Source organism: Scleropages formosus, chromosome 5 (assembly GCF_900964775.1).
Source record: "Scleropages formosus chromosome 5, fSclFor1.1, whole genome shotgun sequence".
In the NCBI taxonomy this organism is placed as follows: domain Eukaryota; kingdom Metazoa; phylum Chordata; class Actinopteri; order Osteoglossiformes; family Osteoglossidae; genus Scleropages; species Scleropages formosus.
Genome location: NC_041810.1, coordinates 29,415,512 through 29,435,614, shown reverse-complemented (window position 1 = coordinate 29,435,614; position 20,103 = coordinate 29,415,512). Strand labels below are relative to the sequence as shown.

The window sequence follows — 20,103 nt, the reverse complement described above, 5'->3', positions numbered from 1 at the left end:
TGATTTATAGAAGGTGTAATCTGTTCTGAATGCTGTGTAAAAGATGGAGCCAGATGAGGAAGCAGATTTATTGGCCAGAACGGCCATCCGTCATTGGCCTGCCACCTCTGCCAGTTATGAGCCGTGTTCCCTGTTGCCAAACACCCAAAAAAAAAAAAAACATGTTTACTCATAGACCTTGTCTCAATTCGCACAATAATATGCAACAGAGGAAATGTTCTTTTTCCATCCCTTTATGTGATAAACACATACTTTAAAAGTGACCCATTGTAAACATTCGTAAAACCCCAGGTTCACGTCCAGCAGTTGTGACCTATGAAAATCAAAACTACAAGGATCCTGAGTTTGTTGAGTCCATTTAATTCACAAAAATGTTTAAGAAAATATTCAGAAGTCATCCCTCATTATGAATATAGTTACATTCATTCAGCAGACACTTTTCTCCAAAGCAACTTGCAATGTTAAGGGTGCAGTTATTACAAGCTTACAATTTTTTACTCATTTATGCAGCTTGGTCATTCAGGGTAAATACCTTGCTCAAAGGTACTACAGCTGTAGGTGGGGGTCAAACCTATGACCTTTGGATCCAAAAGCGGCAACTCTTAACTACTGCTTTACCAGCTGCCCCATATGTTCTGCTTATAAGTATGTGAACACTACATCAGAAAGTATTATTCTCATGTAAAACATTTAAAGAAACATATAAAGTCTAAATTTTAAATCTTATAATAAAATTACCCAGCTTTATAAAATACATAGAATACCTGGTAGTTTTGCAGGAACACAAAACACTATAATCTAAACTTTGCCAGTTCAGGGCATGTCCAGCTGTGGTACCCTTATTAACGATATTTAATTATAATTCCCGTATCCAAGTGTAATTAAAACAAACTGAAAAAAAGCAAAGCAGCTAAAGCTGTAAAAAGTTAGGCCTAGGAGTTGTAAGGAACATTCTAGGACATATTTGGTATTATGTCCATGTCTGTGGAGAAGTTGACATTCCCAATGTGGCCATTGAACATAACTTAGGATCACTCAAGAATCTCTTTACTATTTAAAAGATAATAACCCATTTTGATGTATATGTCTGGTCAATTTTGGTATAGTCTTGTATTGTCAAACTGAAGAGTCTTGTGTCCTCCTTATCCTATCTCTTTATTCTCTCCTAGTGTCCGTATACAACAGATTATACTTGTAAGGAAACTGTAATATGTGATAATATCTCATAAGTAATTTCCTCTTTTTCCAATGGCGTTCAGGTGGCTCACAATGATCTCATCATGAAGATGGAACATCCTACAGCTGGAAAAGTTGTTATACCAGGTTAGTCGATGCCCATGTCCGTAACCAAGAGCGCCTCTTAACACCACATTATTTTCATTACCGGTCTGTAAGAAATTAAAGAAACATGTACAGCAGCCATAAAACTTTAGGAAAGCTTCCTTTTAAGTGAATTTAATAGGAATGGACACATTCCACTTTCAAACTGCTTCTAGGTCGGTGTTCTTTTACCTGTTAATGTCTACAACATGGGTCCGTATCTTATTTACAGACGTCTCAATTTACAGCAAGATAAAACTATATCTTACAAGTTTGATAATCTAGCAGACAGTAGACTTTCAGTGGGGACAGCTGGTAGGGTATGGCTTAGAGCTTTTCCCTGTGGACCTAAAGGGTACAGGTTCAATCCCATTTCTAGCTGTTGTACCCTTGAGCAAGGTACTTTGCCTAAATTGCTCCAGTAAAAGTTACCCAAATTGGTAAATAATTGTCAGTAGCTTAACATTGTAAGTCACTTTGGTGAAAAGCATTAGCTAAATGTGCATTCAGAGAATTTGTGTAGGTAAAGTGTGTGTTCAACAGCTATATACTGGTTTCTGTCTGTCTTTGGCAGTGAACAGGTGGGCAATAGAATTCAAATGTAATTATACCCAATTCAACACAAAAGGAGTAGGAATTACTTTCATTATCAAGTGATGAACCAGATATGATCATGACTTTTCTCAGGACCTGTTCACCTTGCAGAATGATTTAGCCATTTACCATTCAAAAGGAACTTCGAAGCAAAACTTCATCATTTTTAATGATTTCCACACAGATTTTCACAGACTTTCGCATATAAAGAATGCACGGAATAAAGAGTACAAAATGCAGAAAAGCGAAACATTAAACGTGGAGCTACACCCAGCCTGTCCCTGGAGGGCACTTAAAATTTATTCTGTGACGCCATAACTTTAGTTCCCGCTTAATACAAAGACATGAGATGAAACAGAGACATGGACATAAAGGCTGTCTCGACCTCAAAGAACGTTGACGGTTTTTCTGCTGCTTTTATGTATCTGAGTGTAGAGTCGCTCTCTGCAATGGCGTGCCCATGTAATAATGAGTGTGACACTTCCAAGGTCATGGATTGGCTGCAAGCACTAAGTCACACACTTCTCAAAAAGCCTGCGCTCGCGACCTGGAAGGCTGAACTTCCGGTGGTTTCTCAGGCAGCAGAACCTGTTGTTTTGCCCATGTGTGTACGTATAGAGAGAGGAACCTATTCAGAATTTGATATGTTTTGTTGAATCTCTTGCTTATGCACACCTACTTATGGAAATGGTTGTATTCTGACATAGCTGAGAAATTGTATGTATATATATGTATGTGTGTGTATACCCTTATATACCCTATATATATAAATATATATAGAAAATTCTCCCTATGGATCAATAAAGTATTTATCTAAATCTCTAATTTGTTCTCACAGACTGGCATTATTCAATACATTTATTACACTGAGACATTTTTCTCCAGAGCTACTTAGAGTTATTGACCCATTTATACAGCTGAGTGATTTTACTGGAGCTAGGGTTATGATAAATACTTTGCCTAAGGGTACTACAGCTGGAGGTGGGATTTGAATCTGTGGGTCTGCAGGTAGCAGCACTAACCACTACGCTACCAGCTGTCAAGTAACGTATGAAGAATCAAGGATTCACACTGGCAACACTGGTCTCTGGTTTACTCTTGTGTTCCCGACGGATCTTGGTGTTCATCCCAGCACAAATGGTGTGTTTACAATTATCTGAAAGGCATAAGAGCCCCAGGAACTGAGAGTTTTAGTCTCTGGATACTGGATACTGGATGCTTTGTGCATCCTATACAGGATTCTCTCACATAACAGTCATAATCCAAACCTGAAATCTGCTGGTAAAGTGAATTCTCATCAACAAAACACTTATGTATCATTAACTTGAACAGTATAAATGTAAAGGTAAAAATGCATTCCTCACAAATTTACTCATGTAACATGCAAAATCCCTACCTTATCTTTTAAACGCAGAGAAAATGTGAATTAAAACCAAATTCAGAATATCAGAATAATAATGACCTAAAAAAAATCACCTTTAAATCCATGTTTATAAAGAAACGTTCGCCCACCAACTGCCACCCTGTGCTCTATGCCGCCCTGGACAAGATTTGCCGTTGGGTGTTGAACGTGCCGACAAAACTCAAGAGCAGGCTGGAGATTTTCATGAAATAAGTTGTGTTACTGTGGTCATGGTTCAGTCAGTGGTGCTTAGTGTCTTTGGGTTTTCTCAGCACAGCCTTGTTGCAAAGTCCGTCCGATGCCTCCCATTCGCCATCACCCACCTCAACCTCCGTTTTCGAGTAGCTCCAGCAATGTCAACTTGGCTTGTTGTTCCCTTACGCTTTTGGGGTCTTTGTGATGCCCTCAAAGCCATGGTGGTTTAACTGAAGAAGAAAAGAAGGTGAGTCATAAAGCGCTTGTCGTTTCACGGAGAGAGATGTTATGTCTATAAGTCAGCAGTTCTGCTCAGTGTCAGCGAGTGTCATGTTGACGCCGCTCGAGGCTACAAATAACTGCGGTGCCTGTCAAGGGCGTTTTATATATATGCAGCGTTTCCCTTGGAAGGACCGTGTTTTGTTCCGCTTGCCAGAACGGATTGTATGCTCCTTCTTGCCTGCTCTTGAAGAGAGGTGCACATGGGAGCTGGGGAGAGGGGGGAAAGGGATGTAGAGCAACACATCATCCAAACGATAAAGACAGACAAGGAAGGGCTCCATCTGAGGGATGGGCAAATGGAAGTAGCAGAAGTACATGAATAAGTTTTATGAATGGTTATGACTGCTGGAAAAACATGAATATGTTGGTGTCGGGCTTCTGTCATCAGGTTTCTCCTTTTACAAACAAAATACTGAACGTTTTCTTGAATAATTCCACAGTAATTTGCCTAAGCGCTTTTGTTTATTCCGTTTTTGCGTCGACATGCGAGTTGTGTCGTCGCGATTGTACAATTGTTGTTGTGATGCACTCATTGTATTTTTTTATGAGATGTATGTCTCTTTGGAGAAAAGTGTCTGCTAAATGGATCAATGTAAATGGGGGCATCCATCCACCCATTTTTATTAGCCGCTCGCTCTCGTCAGGGGCCTATCCTGGAATCACTGGGCACGAAGCTGTGGGGGGGGTCAACCCTGGATGGAATTCTGGTCTTTTGCCAGGCAGCCACACACACATACAAAGGGAAATTTAGCATCACCAATCCATCTGAACTGCATGTCCTTGGACGATGGGAGGAAACCAGAGCAACCTGAGGAAGCCAACACAGAAATGAGGAGAACATGGAAATTCCACCTAGACTGAACCAGTTTTGAACCTACTCTCAAACAGTTTGGGAACTGTGCGACAGCAGCTCTATCTGCTGCACCACTGTGCTGAAATTCACTTTTGTATGTATCAAGATGCGTAACATAAATGATTCCAATATAATGCCTTTGCTTAGATGACGGAAAAGTTGCTTTGTGTCACAGGATGTAAAATAATTTAAAAAAACACTTCCATAAGTGGACTTGCTGTAGTGACAGTGGGTTCTAACCCAACCTTGAGCAAAGCGCCTTTAACCACTTTGATTCATCAATCTCCACCTCCAAACTCTCTCTAATGTACATCTCAATCCCAGTAGACACAAATTACCAAATTTATTTATTCTCTGATGATGGAAATGCAAATTAGAGCCGAGGCATACGAGACGACCAGGCAAGACCACATTTGAAAGTTATATCCACTTTAAACCATTAACATACTAAGTAACCTGGAAATAATTTAAAACACTTTAAATACATTAGCGGGAAACAGAACAAGGTGCCGCAAGTAGGATTAGGAAGGCAGGCATGGTCGTGCACATTCCAACTTGCTAAAAATACTTTCGCAGAAGGCATTAGAGTTATTTTTGTTTTCCTGTGGTTTTCTGTTCTTTATTTGTTGAACATTTTAATCACAAATGACATTCAAGTGCAGATTGGTGAGACATAACATCTTTTTTGGTTGGCAGCCGGCATCTGCAGTGTGTTCTGTGGCTTGCAGATCGTTTTTACATCATGTTCAAGTATACATAAATGTATTTGATGTTTATTCATGTTCTGCTCGCTGAAGTTGCCAAATTCACAATAAATCCTCAACGAATTTGCAAATTTGAGAAGCGAATTTGTGTGCAATTAGTATGAGTGGGAAATTAAATGGCTTTCTTAGTTTTTTTTTTTTTTTTTTTTTTTTTTGCAGATGTAGCAATAGAAGCGAAACATGCAATTTGTAACTGCAAAAAATAGATGAAAACTTTGAAAACTTCTTTTGTGGAAAGACATGTCACTGAATGAAAGCACTCTACGAATCTCTTAGATCATGCTCCAGTTGCCAGTTCATGACATACAACTTTGATGAAAGTCTTCATCTCAGTCTAAAGTACATGCTGCAATATTCACTTTTTTTAAAAAAAAACTCTTACTCTTTTTGTACTCTTTCAAGAAAATATCTTTTAAAAGCCCAGATGCATCAGTGTATTTTATACGTTAGATACACTGTGGAAAATATCTTCAAATAAACGACTTTCATGTATTTTTACCCATAAACCAGAGCTGATATGTGACCCATTGTTTGTTAATCCTGAGAGTTAAAGATAATAAATGCAGTAGTAGTGAAGCATTGTACATGAGGTCATACATAAGTGTGAGTAAGGAATGGGTTCTGTATGTATGTAAAGTGGGGGAACTTGTAGTCTCTGCATCCACAGGTCATTGGTTCAAGCCTCACCTCTGGCTGTAGTACCTATGAGCAAGGTACTTACCCAAAAATTGCTCTAGTTAAATTACCCAGCTCTGTAAATAATTGTAAGTTGTGTGTGAGAGAGAAAAGCATGAGCTAAATGAATAAATGTTAAGTGGTAGACAAGTGCTGTTGAGCTATTTACTTTTTTTTTTTTAACTTATTTTACTCTATTCATACATACATTCATTCGTTCATTCATCTCGCCGGGGGGTGCAGTGGCGCAGCAGGCTTGCCTGGGTCCCGCTTTCTGGTGGGTCTGGGGTTTGAGTCTCGCTTGAGGTGCCTTGCGATGGACTGGTGTCCCGTCCTGGGTGTGTTCCCTCCCCCTCCAGCCTTGCTCCCTGTGTTGCCGGGTTAGGCTCTAGTTGGTCGTGACCCCACTCGGGGCAAGCCGCCTTGGACAGCATGTCTGTGTTGCTGTAGTCTCATGCAGTTGCATCTATCTCCTTACCCACCTCTCCATTTGCCCAACAATTCATGGATTACAATATGTGTAACTGTCTCCGTTTTCTTGATCTCTGCTTGTTCGCAGGCCCAGCGGTGCGGTTCAGTGACTTTAAGATCAATAAGCCCACCCCCCCACCACTGACTGGCCAACACACGGCGCAGGTTTTGAGAGAAATGTTGGGCTACAAAGATGATGACATCGAGCAGCTCCTGAAGGCTGGGACAGTGTGTCAGAACAAGGTGCGGTGAAGAAGCGCACTGCACATGTGATGCACGGCATGCGTTAATCTGTTCCTCTAAACTCAGGCTAATCCCATCAAAAGGGCTGTTTGGAATTATGGGAAGTGATTATTGTTACCTTTCACACAGTGCTTTCGTGGTGGCTGTGTCTTTTTAAAATAATCTGCTGAATAATTATGCAAGAAGAAGACGGAATACTAAGAAATACAGTCATGTCCCAAGCTGGAGAGCTGCATAAATCTTCATATTCTTCCCTTAACTCACTTCATTCAGTCTTTCAGTTTTCATGCTACTTAACTCTTCTATAAACACCTGTCAGTGATCTAAAATGAAATAAGGGATAAAAAGGGTTGTTTTTTTTTTTTTATTTATTTTTGTGGTTCTTTTCATTTTCCAATCCAAATGCAATTTCTTTGCAAGACATTTTCCATACAAAAGCATTTTAGAAAGAGGAGAAAAGCCTATTGATCTTCTCAACAGAGAGTTTTATATTTTTACAAACGCCTTAAAAAGCAAGGGATCGATGATACAGGTTTACACAGGGAATTCACAAAAGGCTGTCAAGAGGGATCATCGCTTACCGTTCTGGATTTTAAAGATGCATATCTGGGATGTGTTGATTGTTGCCCAAAGGCAGTTTACACAGTTATACTCCAAAAATTAAACACTTGAAGCGATACATGAAACATTGTGTCCCCTAATAGGTTATTGCATCCTTATTCCTTCAAAAGTCAAGGAAAATTCCGTTTAATAACCACTATAATTGGTTTCTTATTTTTTCCACCATCCCTGGTGGCTTTTCTACGAAGCAGGTTTAAGGGAGGCAGTGTGGAGACATCGCTGGCTCGCTATGGCCATTTGGTGCAGAATAAGAGCATTCCTTCAAAAACTAAGTGAACATGGAACGCTATTCATTTTTGGGAATTACAGTGTTTATAATGAATTGATCCACCTAATTCAATCAACTTGACACAGCTTGCAGCCTCGCTTCCTCCCATAAAGTCAAATAAAACCTCTGTAAAACCTCATTGTCACCTCATTTACTTTTTTCCTTTTCCAGGGAACAGGAATCCGAAAACCTAAAATTGCCGTGATAATCCGGTTAGGGTTTACAATAAATTCCTAGCACCGCTGCTGAAATACGTTCTTGGGATTTCATCGGTCATTAAAGTTTCACTTGTTCTCTGTGCTCCATACCTGTAATACTGTTCTCTTCATTTTCAGTCATTTTTTGAAATTAAGAGCATCTTTGGAAACTGATCCTTCTCTCAGACGTCGGAGTGTAAGGCTAAAAGGCCAGCAGCGACATTAAGCACATCTGTTGTTCGTTTATGCCTTCATTTTATTAATTTAACTGAAGGAATTTTTTGCACTTTATTAGCTGCTAAGGTGGAAAAGGTTGTGCTCTATGATCTTAAATTAAACTGACATTCTATGTTTTGGAAATGTGACTTGAAAATGTCTTTTCCGGTGGCATCTGAATAATATCAGGTTACTGCGTCTTAAAGGCAACGCTGATTTGTTAGGTAGCGTCGTCCTCGTGAAAGCATTGCAGAATACGTTTTAATTCTATAAGTAAGAGTTTGACTTTGATCGTGCTTTCTCAATTGAATCAGTATGGCACCTATAATTGAATTTTAAGCCGCTTAAGCAAAAACAAAATAATACAAGTCCTGCAATGCATTAAGTGTGATTCAGAACATTTGGTGAAAAGAACACCAGTGGCTTTATGAATTGTGTTTACTTGCTTTAAGTTAGTGATTTTCCACACTACCAACACTATTACTGCCACTAGCAATAACTATTACTACTACTACTATTATTATTATGATTATTATTATTATTATAGGCTCATCTGGTCATATGATACTGAAAAGCTTTTTCCACCCCATCAGGTTCTGTATATCGGGGTGGAGGTCTCGTAGGCCGTAATGAAAGTCTTGAACTGAGTATGGGCTGCGACAGGAAACCAGCTGGACCACAACCTGTGTCTCAGCATCCTGGATTTATTCAGATTTATTAGCGAAAAAGTGATGTGAATGTGGCTGGAGTAGCATGAAATATTCATCGCTTCAGTCAAATAGTCTGAGCACCAGGTGCGCCGCTAAGAGTCTGAATTGCGGCTATTTAGTGAGCCACTCCTTTATTGTAAATTCTCATTTTAGATCAAATGGATATTTAATTTGAGTCATATGCTGCAATTCTGCCACATTAAACCCCAGCCTTCCCTTTTCTCACTGTCCCTTCTTGAAAAATAACCAGCATTTTTCCCTCATATTTCTTACATTTCTAATGAATTTGTTTGTCTGGATTTTCTTATAACGAGGAACAGGACTTGACCTTTGCACACTCCACATAGCAGCAACTTTATTCGTTTGTGTTCCACTGCGTTCTCTCGGCAGCTTGCGGTAAACAACTATTCCACAGATGACTCGCTCAGATGTAAATATGAGGGAAAATGTGCCTCCTCTTCATTTGTGAGTCACACAGCTGGCTGTGTTTCTTGTCTTTTTCATCAGAAATGGCTTACATTATTAATAAAATCATAACTCGCAATAGTAACACAGTAATAATAATACCTCACTCTCAGCAAAACAATTCCCTGCCCTACGAATGTGCTTAATTTCTAAAAGCCGTGATATTATGCATTACATAATATGCATTGCAGTGACAACTGAGGAATTGGTTTATTGAAATGAGCTGAAATTAACGACAGCCTAAAGCAGTGGTGGCAGAAATGTGATACCGAAGGTAGGAGAAATGGTTCATAAGAACACTGTATGTTTTCAGGCACTGCAATGAGTCATTTTCACCATGAATTGCATGAAGCGAACATCAGCAGAGTGCAAAGATCATATTTTGTTGCTTTTTGTTCAGGAGTCTGGGACAGATTTGTGTCTGCTTGTGTTTTTCAAAGAATGCGGGGAAGAGGATCCTCAAATTTGAAACCCGCAGATGAGAAGGAAACGGGCGTTGTCTGGACTGCTTGCGGTTAATGAGGTCCGAAGCGCACGGTACCATTCGTGTCTGGCCTAATTCTCTGTTCGATTCTCTCCCAAACCAGTGTAGGCATTCCTGGGATAAAAAAGATTACATTTCTCTGGAAGCATCATTTAAAATAAAGTGACCAAAACCGCAGTTAATAATGTAGGCTGGCCTGCCCACTGGGGAATGAATATGTTTGATTTGTGGTTCAGTACGAATTGAGGGACGTCTAACCGATAGAATTCCTACTCTCATTTTGTCATTTTTGCAGGGCGGAGGAAACGTCAGATATTTCGTTGCACAGATATGGACTGCCTTACTTTTACCCATTTGTTAAGCCTAGATCTGGACGATATAAAGAATAGAAAAACTCATAAAATCATGCACGTGAAAAGAAAGCGGCTCCCGTGTGGTGTGAATAGCATTAGGGTCTCCCATTTGTCTTGAGGATCCTTTTTGTGGTGTTCGGGTTAAACAGTTTTTTTTTAAAAATCATCATTGCTCTTGTGCTCATCATGCAGAAGAACACCCCAGGTAAGTGATAGTGAGGACTGCAGGGGTCAGTGTAGGAGCAGAGATGAGCTACAGAGATGGCGCTGAAAAATGTGGTTGTATCTCCCTTAAAACACTGCAGGCTCACATGATTATCTTTCTTCTTTTCTTATAACATCATTTACAACCTGCAAGGTATTGACCCAAAATTAGTTACCTCTAGGTCTAGATGGCACATCATATTCATGTGAAATGGGTCTCTGAATCATTTATTAATAGCAGCAGTTATTATAATTATAGCTTCTGTTAACTGGAAGTATCACTGAGGTCCCTCTAGGATATAGTATAACTGCAGTTCTTAGTGGGACTGAGTATGAGTAAGATTTTTTCAAAATATCCTACAGTTTGCCAGCTGCAACGGAATGTTGGCCTTCAGATAAGAAGCACAACTATAATTTATTAGGAGTGTTTTCCGAGTTCTGCTCTACATAAGTTTGCAGAGTTGAGTATCTGTGTGACGGCTTTCTTTTACACATTTTATTTCTAATTTAGTGACAGTGAAAAGGTGCGGACTGCAGCAACTCATACACTTTTGATGATTATCTCGACACATTTTTTTTATCGAAGAGTTATGTCACGGTTCCTTGTCAACGCAGAATTTACGCTTTCCTCCAAAACGCTTTACAATGACTTATCAATTTGTATAGTTGGGTAATTTTGAATAGGTACTTTGCTCAAAGGTAGTATGGCCAGAGGTTCAACCCAGTAACCTTTGGGTCTGAAGGCAGCAATACTAACAGTATGCTACCAGAGGTCCTACCTGCAACACCTAAAAAATCTGTATGTAAATAAAAAAATATATGTAATATGTGAGATAATATCTGTAATATGTCTATTTCTAAAAACATCTAAAAATTTTTGGGATACAAAGTATATATGACTTTTACATAACATGATGTTTAGGACAGCATGGTTCTGGGGGCACCTGGTATAGTTGTGGTTACAACCTCCACCTTAGTCTTGAAGGTCTTGAGTTTGAATCCCACCTTTTGCTGTAGTGTACCTGCTCAAGGTATTTATCCTAAATTACACCAACAAAAAAATACCTAATATGAAGGAGTGACTAGTTGTGAGTAGTTTACAAATTTAAATATTAAAGTAACTTTCTAGAATACTTTCAGTTCACCGAGTACGTAAGAGAGCAAAGAGAGGTGGAAGTAGAGGAGTTTTGAACTGAGTTCACGACGGACTGCAAAAATAATGTCTCAGCTGAACCGGTCAGTCAAACTGGTCAGTGTGTTTCTCAGGACTGGAAACTGCTGTGAAGCTGTTGGAACACATTGGTCAGTAGACATTAGCTGATCCATAGAACAAAGAATAGAACCAGTGAGCTTATGAGCACTGTAAACAAGTGATGTGGTTTTGAGTCATGTTGTACCATGTTTTTCTCAACACTGGGTGTGGTGAAAGATTAAAGAAAGATTTTCTTTTTCCTGGCATTGCCTGGGTTCGCTCATTGAATTACAAAGTGGGGCTAATACAGCGAAGTCCATCATTGCCTGGTCACGCACTTATTCCTTGCTGGAAGGGATGTCGCCCGACTCAGCAGTACTCAAAGGCACATATTGACAGTGGGTGGTTTGAGGGATACATGTATCAATCTTTTTTTCTTCTACCAATATGTGCTAAGTTCATACACAGATGATAATGTTCTTGACTGTGTTGTAGCCTCCAAGGTCACACACTCAACTGGGACAGATTCCCAACAACTGCAGGTTTGGAATATAAATCTCCAACAGCAGAGTAAAGCCTTGATTTTAATCAGAAAAAATAAATAATATTGGGAGCACTTGTTTTTATTCACACAATGCCTTAGATTACTGTAATAAAGACTAATATAATACCATTTAATATTAGACTACCAGTATTTACATAGTGAGAACATCCAGCTACAATTCTAAAAATAACTCTATGAAAAAACCCAGGACAAGTGTTGGTTTTCTTTGTGCTATTTGGTCATTTTTACTAATGATAATAGAAATAAGGCACATTTCTGATGCTTATAGCTTTTCCAGAATCTGATCTTTATTTCCTGGTCCTGGTAACAAAAACAGCACTTTGCTTAGGACTGTGTTTTAAAATCAGTATCAAGGCTTTTTTCGCTTCTTATTTTTTTGAGACTTGAATTAGCAAAATTTAGTTGCAAATTTTGGTCGGTGTTATACCGATTTCTATAAATTTTTGCAATTGTGTCCTTTCATTATATCCCTGGAAGGAGGAAATAGACTACAGTCACAAGGAAATAAACTCAAAACCAGCTCATCTCACTGGGCAGTTCCAGGGATTTCATCTCAGCATTGTATCGTGTTTTAACAAGCTTTGGTTTCTATTCTTAAAATGCATTGAGGGAGATGTGGGAACATGACCTTGACATACTTTTCAGTGACAATGGATGGTTTTCTGTCGTTTGCCCACCACCTCCCGATGCATCAAGGAACTAAACTTCACACAAAGTCATTCACACAATACTCCAACACACATTCCCAGAGACAGCCCAGTGCAGAATTTCCATGTGTAGGTATGTCTGTCAGCTGAAGTGTACATTATCATTCTTTTTTAAATATTTAAATATAAGTAAAGAATCCTTTTTAAGTGCCAGTTACCCCTCCTTGTTCCTGAGATGAGTCAAATAAGTGATTTCTGCTTTAAAAAAAAATGTATTGTTCTAATTCACCCCCCCACCCCCATTTTAGATGATGTCACATTAGTGAATATCTGATTATACCACAATTACTGCCAAATGTTAGGTAGAAAATGGGAGAAAAACTGGCATTTTATTGATTAGCCCTAAAAAGCCCATTCACTGAATCCCTGGAGCTTTGTAAAGCTGGTTCAGAGCCAAAAAATACCTTTATATGTGAGTTTATTTTCTTCTCTCAACTATTCCTACTCCATTCCACTAAACTAATAAATTATTTCAGGCATCTTATTGAAGATTTTAGTCTACTATAGCTTGTGACCAGCTTATCAAGGGTGTCTTAGCTGACAGTTCATTGCTCCTGAGTATTTCGATTTATTCAGTTAGCTGATGCTTTTTGTCCAGCAACTTATAACATTAAGGTTACAAGCATTCACCCCTTTAAACAGCTGGGTAATTTTACCAGAGCAATTTAGGGTAAGTACATTGCTCAAGGGTACTACCCTAACCCTAAACCTGCAACCTTTAGGTCCAAAGGCAGTAGCTCTAACCTACCAGCTCTACACTACCAGCTGTTGCTTATATAGACACCTTCGTTTGTTGTGCTCTGACTTTATCAGTGTTTTATGAACAATTATTGTGTGTGCTTCCTTCTTTGGGAGGGTGCAGTGGTGCAACAGGTTTGGCCTGTGCCTGCTTTTGGTGGGTCTGGGGTTTGAGTCCTGTTTGGGGTGCCTTGTGATGGACTGGCGTTCTGTCCTGGGTGTGTTCCTGTGCCCTGTGTTGCCAGGTTAGGCTCCAGCTTGCAGCAACTCCACTTGGGACAAGTGGTTTCAGTCAGTGTGTGTGTGTGTGTGTGTGTGTGTGTGTGTGTGTGTGTGTGTGTTCCTTCTTTAGTCTATGGTTATGTTTTTGCCCACTCACTGTTTCCATATTTTCCTCTAGTTGAAAACCCATTTTTACTTTTCTGCTCTTTAACACATTGGCTTTTTCATGCTGGAATTGAAGATGTTTCACAATCACCACTTTCCCTTCTGTATGTACAAATGTGGTTTTTCACGCTCCCATCATTTCCTTCCTCTATTATCATGTGTCACTCTTCCCCCAGTAGGATGGTACTGGTCACAATAGTAATACAGAAAGAAATCCTGAGGCTTATCAATATAGCAACATTACTGCAAAGATGAAATAACAAATATCTTAATAAAACTACATGCAGAACTGCCAACATCTGTTCATGTATAGCTTTTACAACGCAATTGTTCAATCCATGCTGAAGGAAACATATTTTCTGAAACAAAAACAAGATGATTCAGTTCCATGGAATTCAGTGCAATAAGATGGATTTGAGGATCCTCAGTTACCACTTAGAACTAATGTCATTTATAATTTTATGTGTGATGTTTTTGTTTATGGTCTCATTCAGTCATTTATTGTGTTAATTTCATGATCACGAAGGGATGTGGGTTGCTTTGAACTCAAGCGCAGAGTTTATTTACAAGTGCAAAGCGCGTAAGGGCAGGTTCTGTGCTGTGGTGATGGAAAGAATTGAGAATTCAGCTATTCAGGGGTTCAGAGAACTCAAGACACGGTGACTAGTGAACTTGCAAAGAACTTGAGGCCATGGAGACTTGGAGATGAGGTAAACGGAGAACTTGGGCAACAACATGCAGGAATGCACTGGAACAGGATACAAAAACACAGGACAGAGCTAAACTTTGCACTTGAGTTCATTCAAGCTGAAGTGTTCATGTGATCCAACAGCAGGTGTACTAAGTTCAGTCAGGTGACTCTGAGAAGGGTCTCGAGATCAAACTTAAGTAACACAGTACTTCTCAAGGCCTGATTTATTTCCTGAGGTGCACATAACATTGAGATGATCCTAATCGGAGACTGTGGATATGGTTACAAAGCTCTGAAGGTTGTGATCTTTGGATATTTATTTATAATTTAAAAATACATATGAAGAGTTTCCTTTTATAAAAGCTTAAATAATACTGACAGGGAACACATTCTTTCTTAACTGTGTCCATATGTGTGGTAATGGATTTTGTTAATTTCTGTTTCAACATCTGCGCTATGGGAAAAATATTTTCCTTTCCCAAAACAGGTGATTTCTTCTTATAGACAAAATAACAGAATTAAAGAAAAGCTAACATGGACAGAATCGGAAACATTTCATTTCCAGTTAGGTTGATGAGGATGGGGATTAATGGAAGCCAATTCTGTGGACTGTTTGATTTTTAAACCTTGGAACAAACTGAAGAGTCACGTCAGACTTATTTGTTATAATATTAGAAAATTATGAGTGGAAAGTGGACTCTCACATGCTATCAGAAATTGCTTGTCCAAGTCAGGGTCACAGCATTGGGCCTTGCTAGTATGCTAGTTAAGAACCCATGCTAGCTGCTAGTCAACAGCCCATGCTAGCATGCTAGTCAACAACGTATGCTAGCTGCTAATCAAGAGCCCATGCTAGCATGCAAGTCAAGAACCCATGCTAGCATGCTAGTCACGCAACACCCAGTGATCAAGATCAAGTGCCATCAGGGCCTGTAAAGCACCCTCACTACCCGCTGTGCCCCAGTGCTGCCCAAAAAGGCCTGTAATGGCCAAATGATTTATCTAAGTCCGGCATGGATTTCCTTTTTCCAGAGTGGAAAGTTGTCCCGTAATAGCAACACCAAGCACCCAAGAAGCCCTTGTGCAAGACAAGAAACCCTGCGAAGACAAAAAAGAAAAAAAGACATTGATCATCTCAATCAGTTAGCCAGCTTCGTAAATAAGTGCCAGTTAAATAAGTATCTGTTCATGACATTATCTGGTATATTAAACAGATGACATTACATTAGGAAATACAAACAGGGTAAAGAAAACGGGGATCTTCACCCACAAGGTTTCATTTATTTTACATCACTTTCACATTCATTCATTTAGCAGACACTTTTCTCCAAAGCAACATACATCTCTGAGCATGATAAGAAAAAGTGCATTGCACCACTTTTCCTTGAAAGCGGCATGCTAGCTAGTCTATTTAAATCCCAGCGGAAAGATGCTCACTTGTTAGAACCCACTGTGCTTTACTCTCAAGTCAATCAGGGAGAACAGCCATAATCTCAGCGGTGAGGTCGCATCACTCTCTTTTATTCCTCTTTTAAGGAAGGGCTTGTACAGTTAAGGTTTAATGTTGGTTTTGGGATTTGCTGCATAATCCCCTTTTTCTCTATAATCCTTCTTTCGTGATTTGTTATATCACACTATATCACATTATATCACTGCCCTGTCACCTGGAGAAGTCAAAGTGAAAGTTCCTTTGACAGCACTGGTGTGCTGCAGACCAGCGTGCCTCAGGTTCTCAGCGGGGCTGCAGTCAGATTTCAGATGGGTCACTTCAGGACATTCAGCTTTTTTGTTTCTTTCATTAAACTTTGACAAGATTACTAGTACCAGCTAATAAGAATCACATAACCCCACGCCATAATGCTGCCACCACCAGCCATCACCAATCGGATTTTTTGGACTTTGAGCTCTGCTGCTGTTACCAGTACACACAAAGTACTTTGCACTGGAGTCAAAGTACTCAGCCTTTTCTCACATCTGTGCTCTATATCACTCCAAACAAGATGAGATGGTTGTTCTTGAGTAAATGCTTCTTTCCTGCTTTCTTCTCATACAGACCAGCATTTATGCAGAGCTCTTGATATAGTTGCCAAATGCACTTTAGCTCCAGTTATTTAAAAGTGACTGTTGATCAAGGTTTTTTGATGCACCTTCCATTTTTTGATTAATAGGAGAGGGGCCCTCACTGGGATATCCATACACCTAAGTATTCTTTAGTACTATTTTCCTTCTTTGTGCATTTGCACAAATTTATCCATACCTTCCTTAGGATCCTGTTTGGTCCTTATTGTCATGTATTCGGTCTGACAAAGGATCCCTGTGAGGTTTTTGTTCAATAAATGGGGCAAAGTCTGAATACTTCAAGAAGTAAATATTAATATCTTATTTGAGTTTTAGTTTTTTTATTATGCAGGAAAACAAATAATTTTAGCTTAAAATAACCTTTATTTGCAGAACTGATGCTGAACTAAGATGTGACATTTTCATTTGAAATCCAGCAGCACCTCAAATGTTTCGAGTGTCTAAAAATTGAAGACAACACATTTTTATTCTCAGTTATTTTAAATTAGTTTTAATTTTAATGTAGTGTGAAGATGATATTTCTAATAAAATCTTACAAAGTATTTATTATAGAGATGTGTGAGGTTTTTGTGAATCTAACCCCTGAATAGCTTCAGAGACATCTGCACTGATAAAATTTTCTTGATAGTAATTTAAGGGGAAAATGACAAGCTATGAAGAGATTCTTTCTCGCCAAGTCTTTTTTCCTAAGCCGAGGATCCAGTGTAACTTGTCACTTAGCAAAGACTGAAGTTAAGAAACATGCTGTATCTATTTCTCTGGCTTACAAAAAATCCATCCATCCATTATCAGCAACCACTTATCCTGAGTGGGGTCGCAGCAAGCCAGAGCCAAGCCCAACGCAGGACGCGAGCCCAGGGGGACACACCCAGGGAAGGATGCCAGTCTGTGGCAAGGCACCCCCAGCAGGGCTCGAACCCCAGGCCCACCCCACAGCAGGCACCGGCTAAACCCACCGCGCCACTGCATAAAATAATGACTGTCTTCCACTGAATAAACCCAGTTGGCAACATGAAAGTTCATGAACTATAAACATGATTAAAACAATTTTCTATCATTATTTTGATTACTGTGTCTCTCCAACCACTGGCAGGAAGAAAAGAGTGGAATAAGATCATGATTTAAAAAAAATGAAAACATGATACTGCCACTGCAATGAATCGCATTGAAATTGAATCGTGATACATGACAGATCGGTTATTCATAAAATATTATTGTTAATTTATTTTAGCTGAACTTTGTGTGAAGAAGTTCAAGCTGAGCACAAAATCCTAGAACGTTATTAATTGGAAAACTTTATACTGCAGGTACTGGGGTTGTGCAATGAACATAGATCAGTACAATTTTTCCCTCTCTACCTGAAATTAAGAAAAATAAATAATGCAGGACATAAAAATGTGTTACTCTGATATGTTCTGGTGAGTTGTGATTTGTTCAGTACAGTTGAATGGCATAGCTATCAATTCTAACTAAATTACTATAGAAATGTTCTGATTGTATTTCCTTTATTTTTTCTTCATCCTGTTTTTTTTTTAACAGTGTATCACGTGATTCCATATCTAGAATTGTCAACATGCTTCCCAAAGACTAAGTGCCCCTAGTCCCCTCCCAGATTCCCTCTTCAGACTAAAAAAACAGACATTGCTTTGGTTCAGTGTGGTTCAGACAAGGCTGCAGGTTCAGTGTGCATTCACTTGTCAGGTTCGCACAGGTCGTGAGTTTGTCCCGGAATCACTGGATGCTAGGTTCAGAGAGGCACACACTGGACGGGATGCCAGCGCATGGTTTAGTGTTTTCGGAGATGAATTCAAAATTATCATTAATTTTTATAAAACAATCATTGATTGTAATTATTAAGCAGCATCAAGTCTGTCACAGGAAATAACAGCAACACTGCATTTGCTATTAATAGAAAATGTGTGACATCCTTAAAAATGAAGAAAAACACTTAGAAAGTTTTGTTCCCATGAAGTCATAAGGCACACCCAGACAGATTTAGAAACCCGCATACCTATGAGAGAGGCTAATGGTTGAACATACATCTGAGCAGATAGGGTCAAGGCAGATGCTTGTTACCCAACATGATGAACAAAGACATTCTGTTGATGCGCTGTGGTGATGTCACATTTTTGGTAGTCGTTGCATTCACACTCTCCTCCTAGACAGCGCACCAATCCAGCCAGATGACACCACACAATAGATTTCTCTCAGGATGTCTCCTGCCATCGGGATCGATTGAAGCCTTGCAACACCCGCACCTGATTTTCTCAGGTCAGTGGTGGGGTGGAAATGGAAGTGTTGGATGGAATGGCATCACCAGCATCAAACAAACATTTAAGAGAACTTTGCAGATATCTGACGGAGAGAAGTTTTTACAGGAACCTCTGCACCTACTCTGTCTGGGTATTTTCTGGCTACATTTTTACACATTTTAGAAAGTGACTTAGAATATCACTTTCGAGGCTATGTCATTTTTAAAGTAGGCGACCATTCGTCTTAGCATTTGTTCAAGCATCTCTGCTTTGAAGCAGAACGATTAAAAGGACATTAAAGTCTGTAATGCAAAGAAAGTAGATATCATTGCATCATATGTATGTACAATATGTATATTTTGCCATGTAAATGAGTTTTTTTAAAATGGAAGATTTCGCATTTTACTGCATCCTATCATTCATGGTCTAAACTCTTTGTTGAAAACCATTTTCATGTGCAAAGCAAATGAATTTTACAAGTTATATCAAAGCATGCATAGAAGTCCAAAGTATGAGTACACTTGCTAAGTATTTTTCACAGTGTATTTGGGGAATAAGTTTGGTCACGAAATGAGCTGGCAGATCTTCCCAGCTCTTCTGCAGTTTTTCCCTGACATGCTGATTTGTGGTTTGCAAGGCAAACACTATCAGGTTTGTCTCGTACAGGTGTTGCAAAGGCTGCCCAGGTGTTCTAACACCTCTCACTATCACTACATTGTACTACAGCATTGTAATTTTAGTGGTACCGGTACTTTAGTAGTGGCACAATTTTCAGCGTCTTATAACCATCTTATAGGAATCAGTCGATGGACACTGAAGACATGCATCAAGAATCAAATATATAGTGGAGCTACCAAGTGGTGAACAATAAGCCATTGTGATGAATGTGTTCATTCATAATTTTCACCCTTATAAAATGCCTGGAGTTTCTTGTGAAAGATGCAACACCACACACTTTTTTCCAAATATAGCAGTATTCCCATGGCGAGTTCCTCACTGTTTGAACTGACAACATGACTCCAACTCTCACCCACTCTGTAAAAATCCCCTATCTTGCAAAGTAAAAGAAAGCCTGCAATTCACTCCAAAGGGATCAAATACCCTGGTGGAAAAGCAGACAGGCTGCTGTCAAAATTCTGATAAAGGTGGCATGAGTTTTGAATTACAAAACACCC

The 20,103-nt window shown here is 39.3% G+C and overlaps 1 protein-coding gene across 8 annotated transcripts in view; it reads left to right on the top strand.

The window, feature by feature from the left end:
* sugct (succinyl-CoA:glutarate-CoA transferase) overlaps positions 1 to 20,103 on the top strand; it is an 81,500-nt gene that overhangs the window by 51,060 nt on the left and 10,337 nt on the right. For 5 of the 8 annotated variants that reach the window (XM_029252295.1, XM_029252299.1, XM_018765786.2 and 2 more), the window contains 2 exons: positions 1,260 to 1,323; positions 6,645 to 7,982. In XM_029252295.1, coding sequence (XP_029108128.1) covers positions 1,260 to 1,323; positions 6,645 to 6,808 — 228 coding nt within the window. In that variant the 3' untranslated portion in view covers positions 6,809 to 7,982. Of the gene's footprint in view, positions 1 to 1,259; positions 1,324 to 1,894; positions 2,494 to 6,644; positions 7,983 to 20,103 lie in introns of those variants that run through there. The other 3 variants (XM_029252296.1, XM_029252297.1, XM_029252298.1) reach the window with 3 other exon arrangements.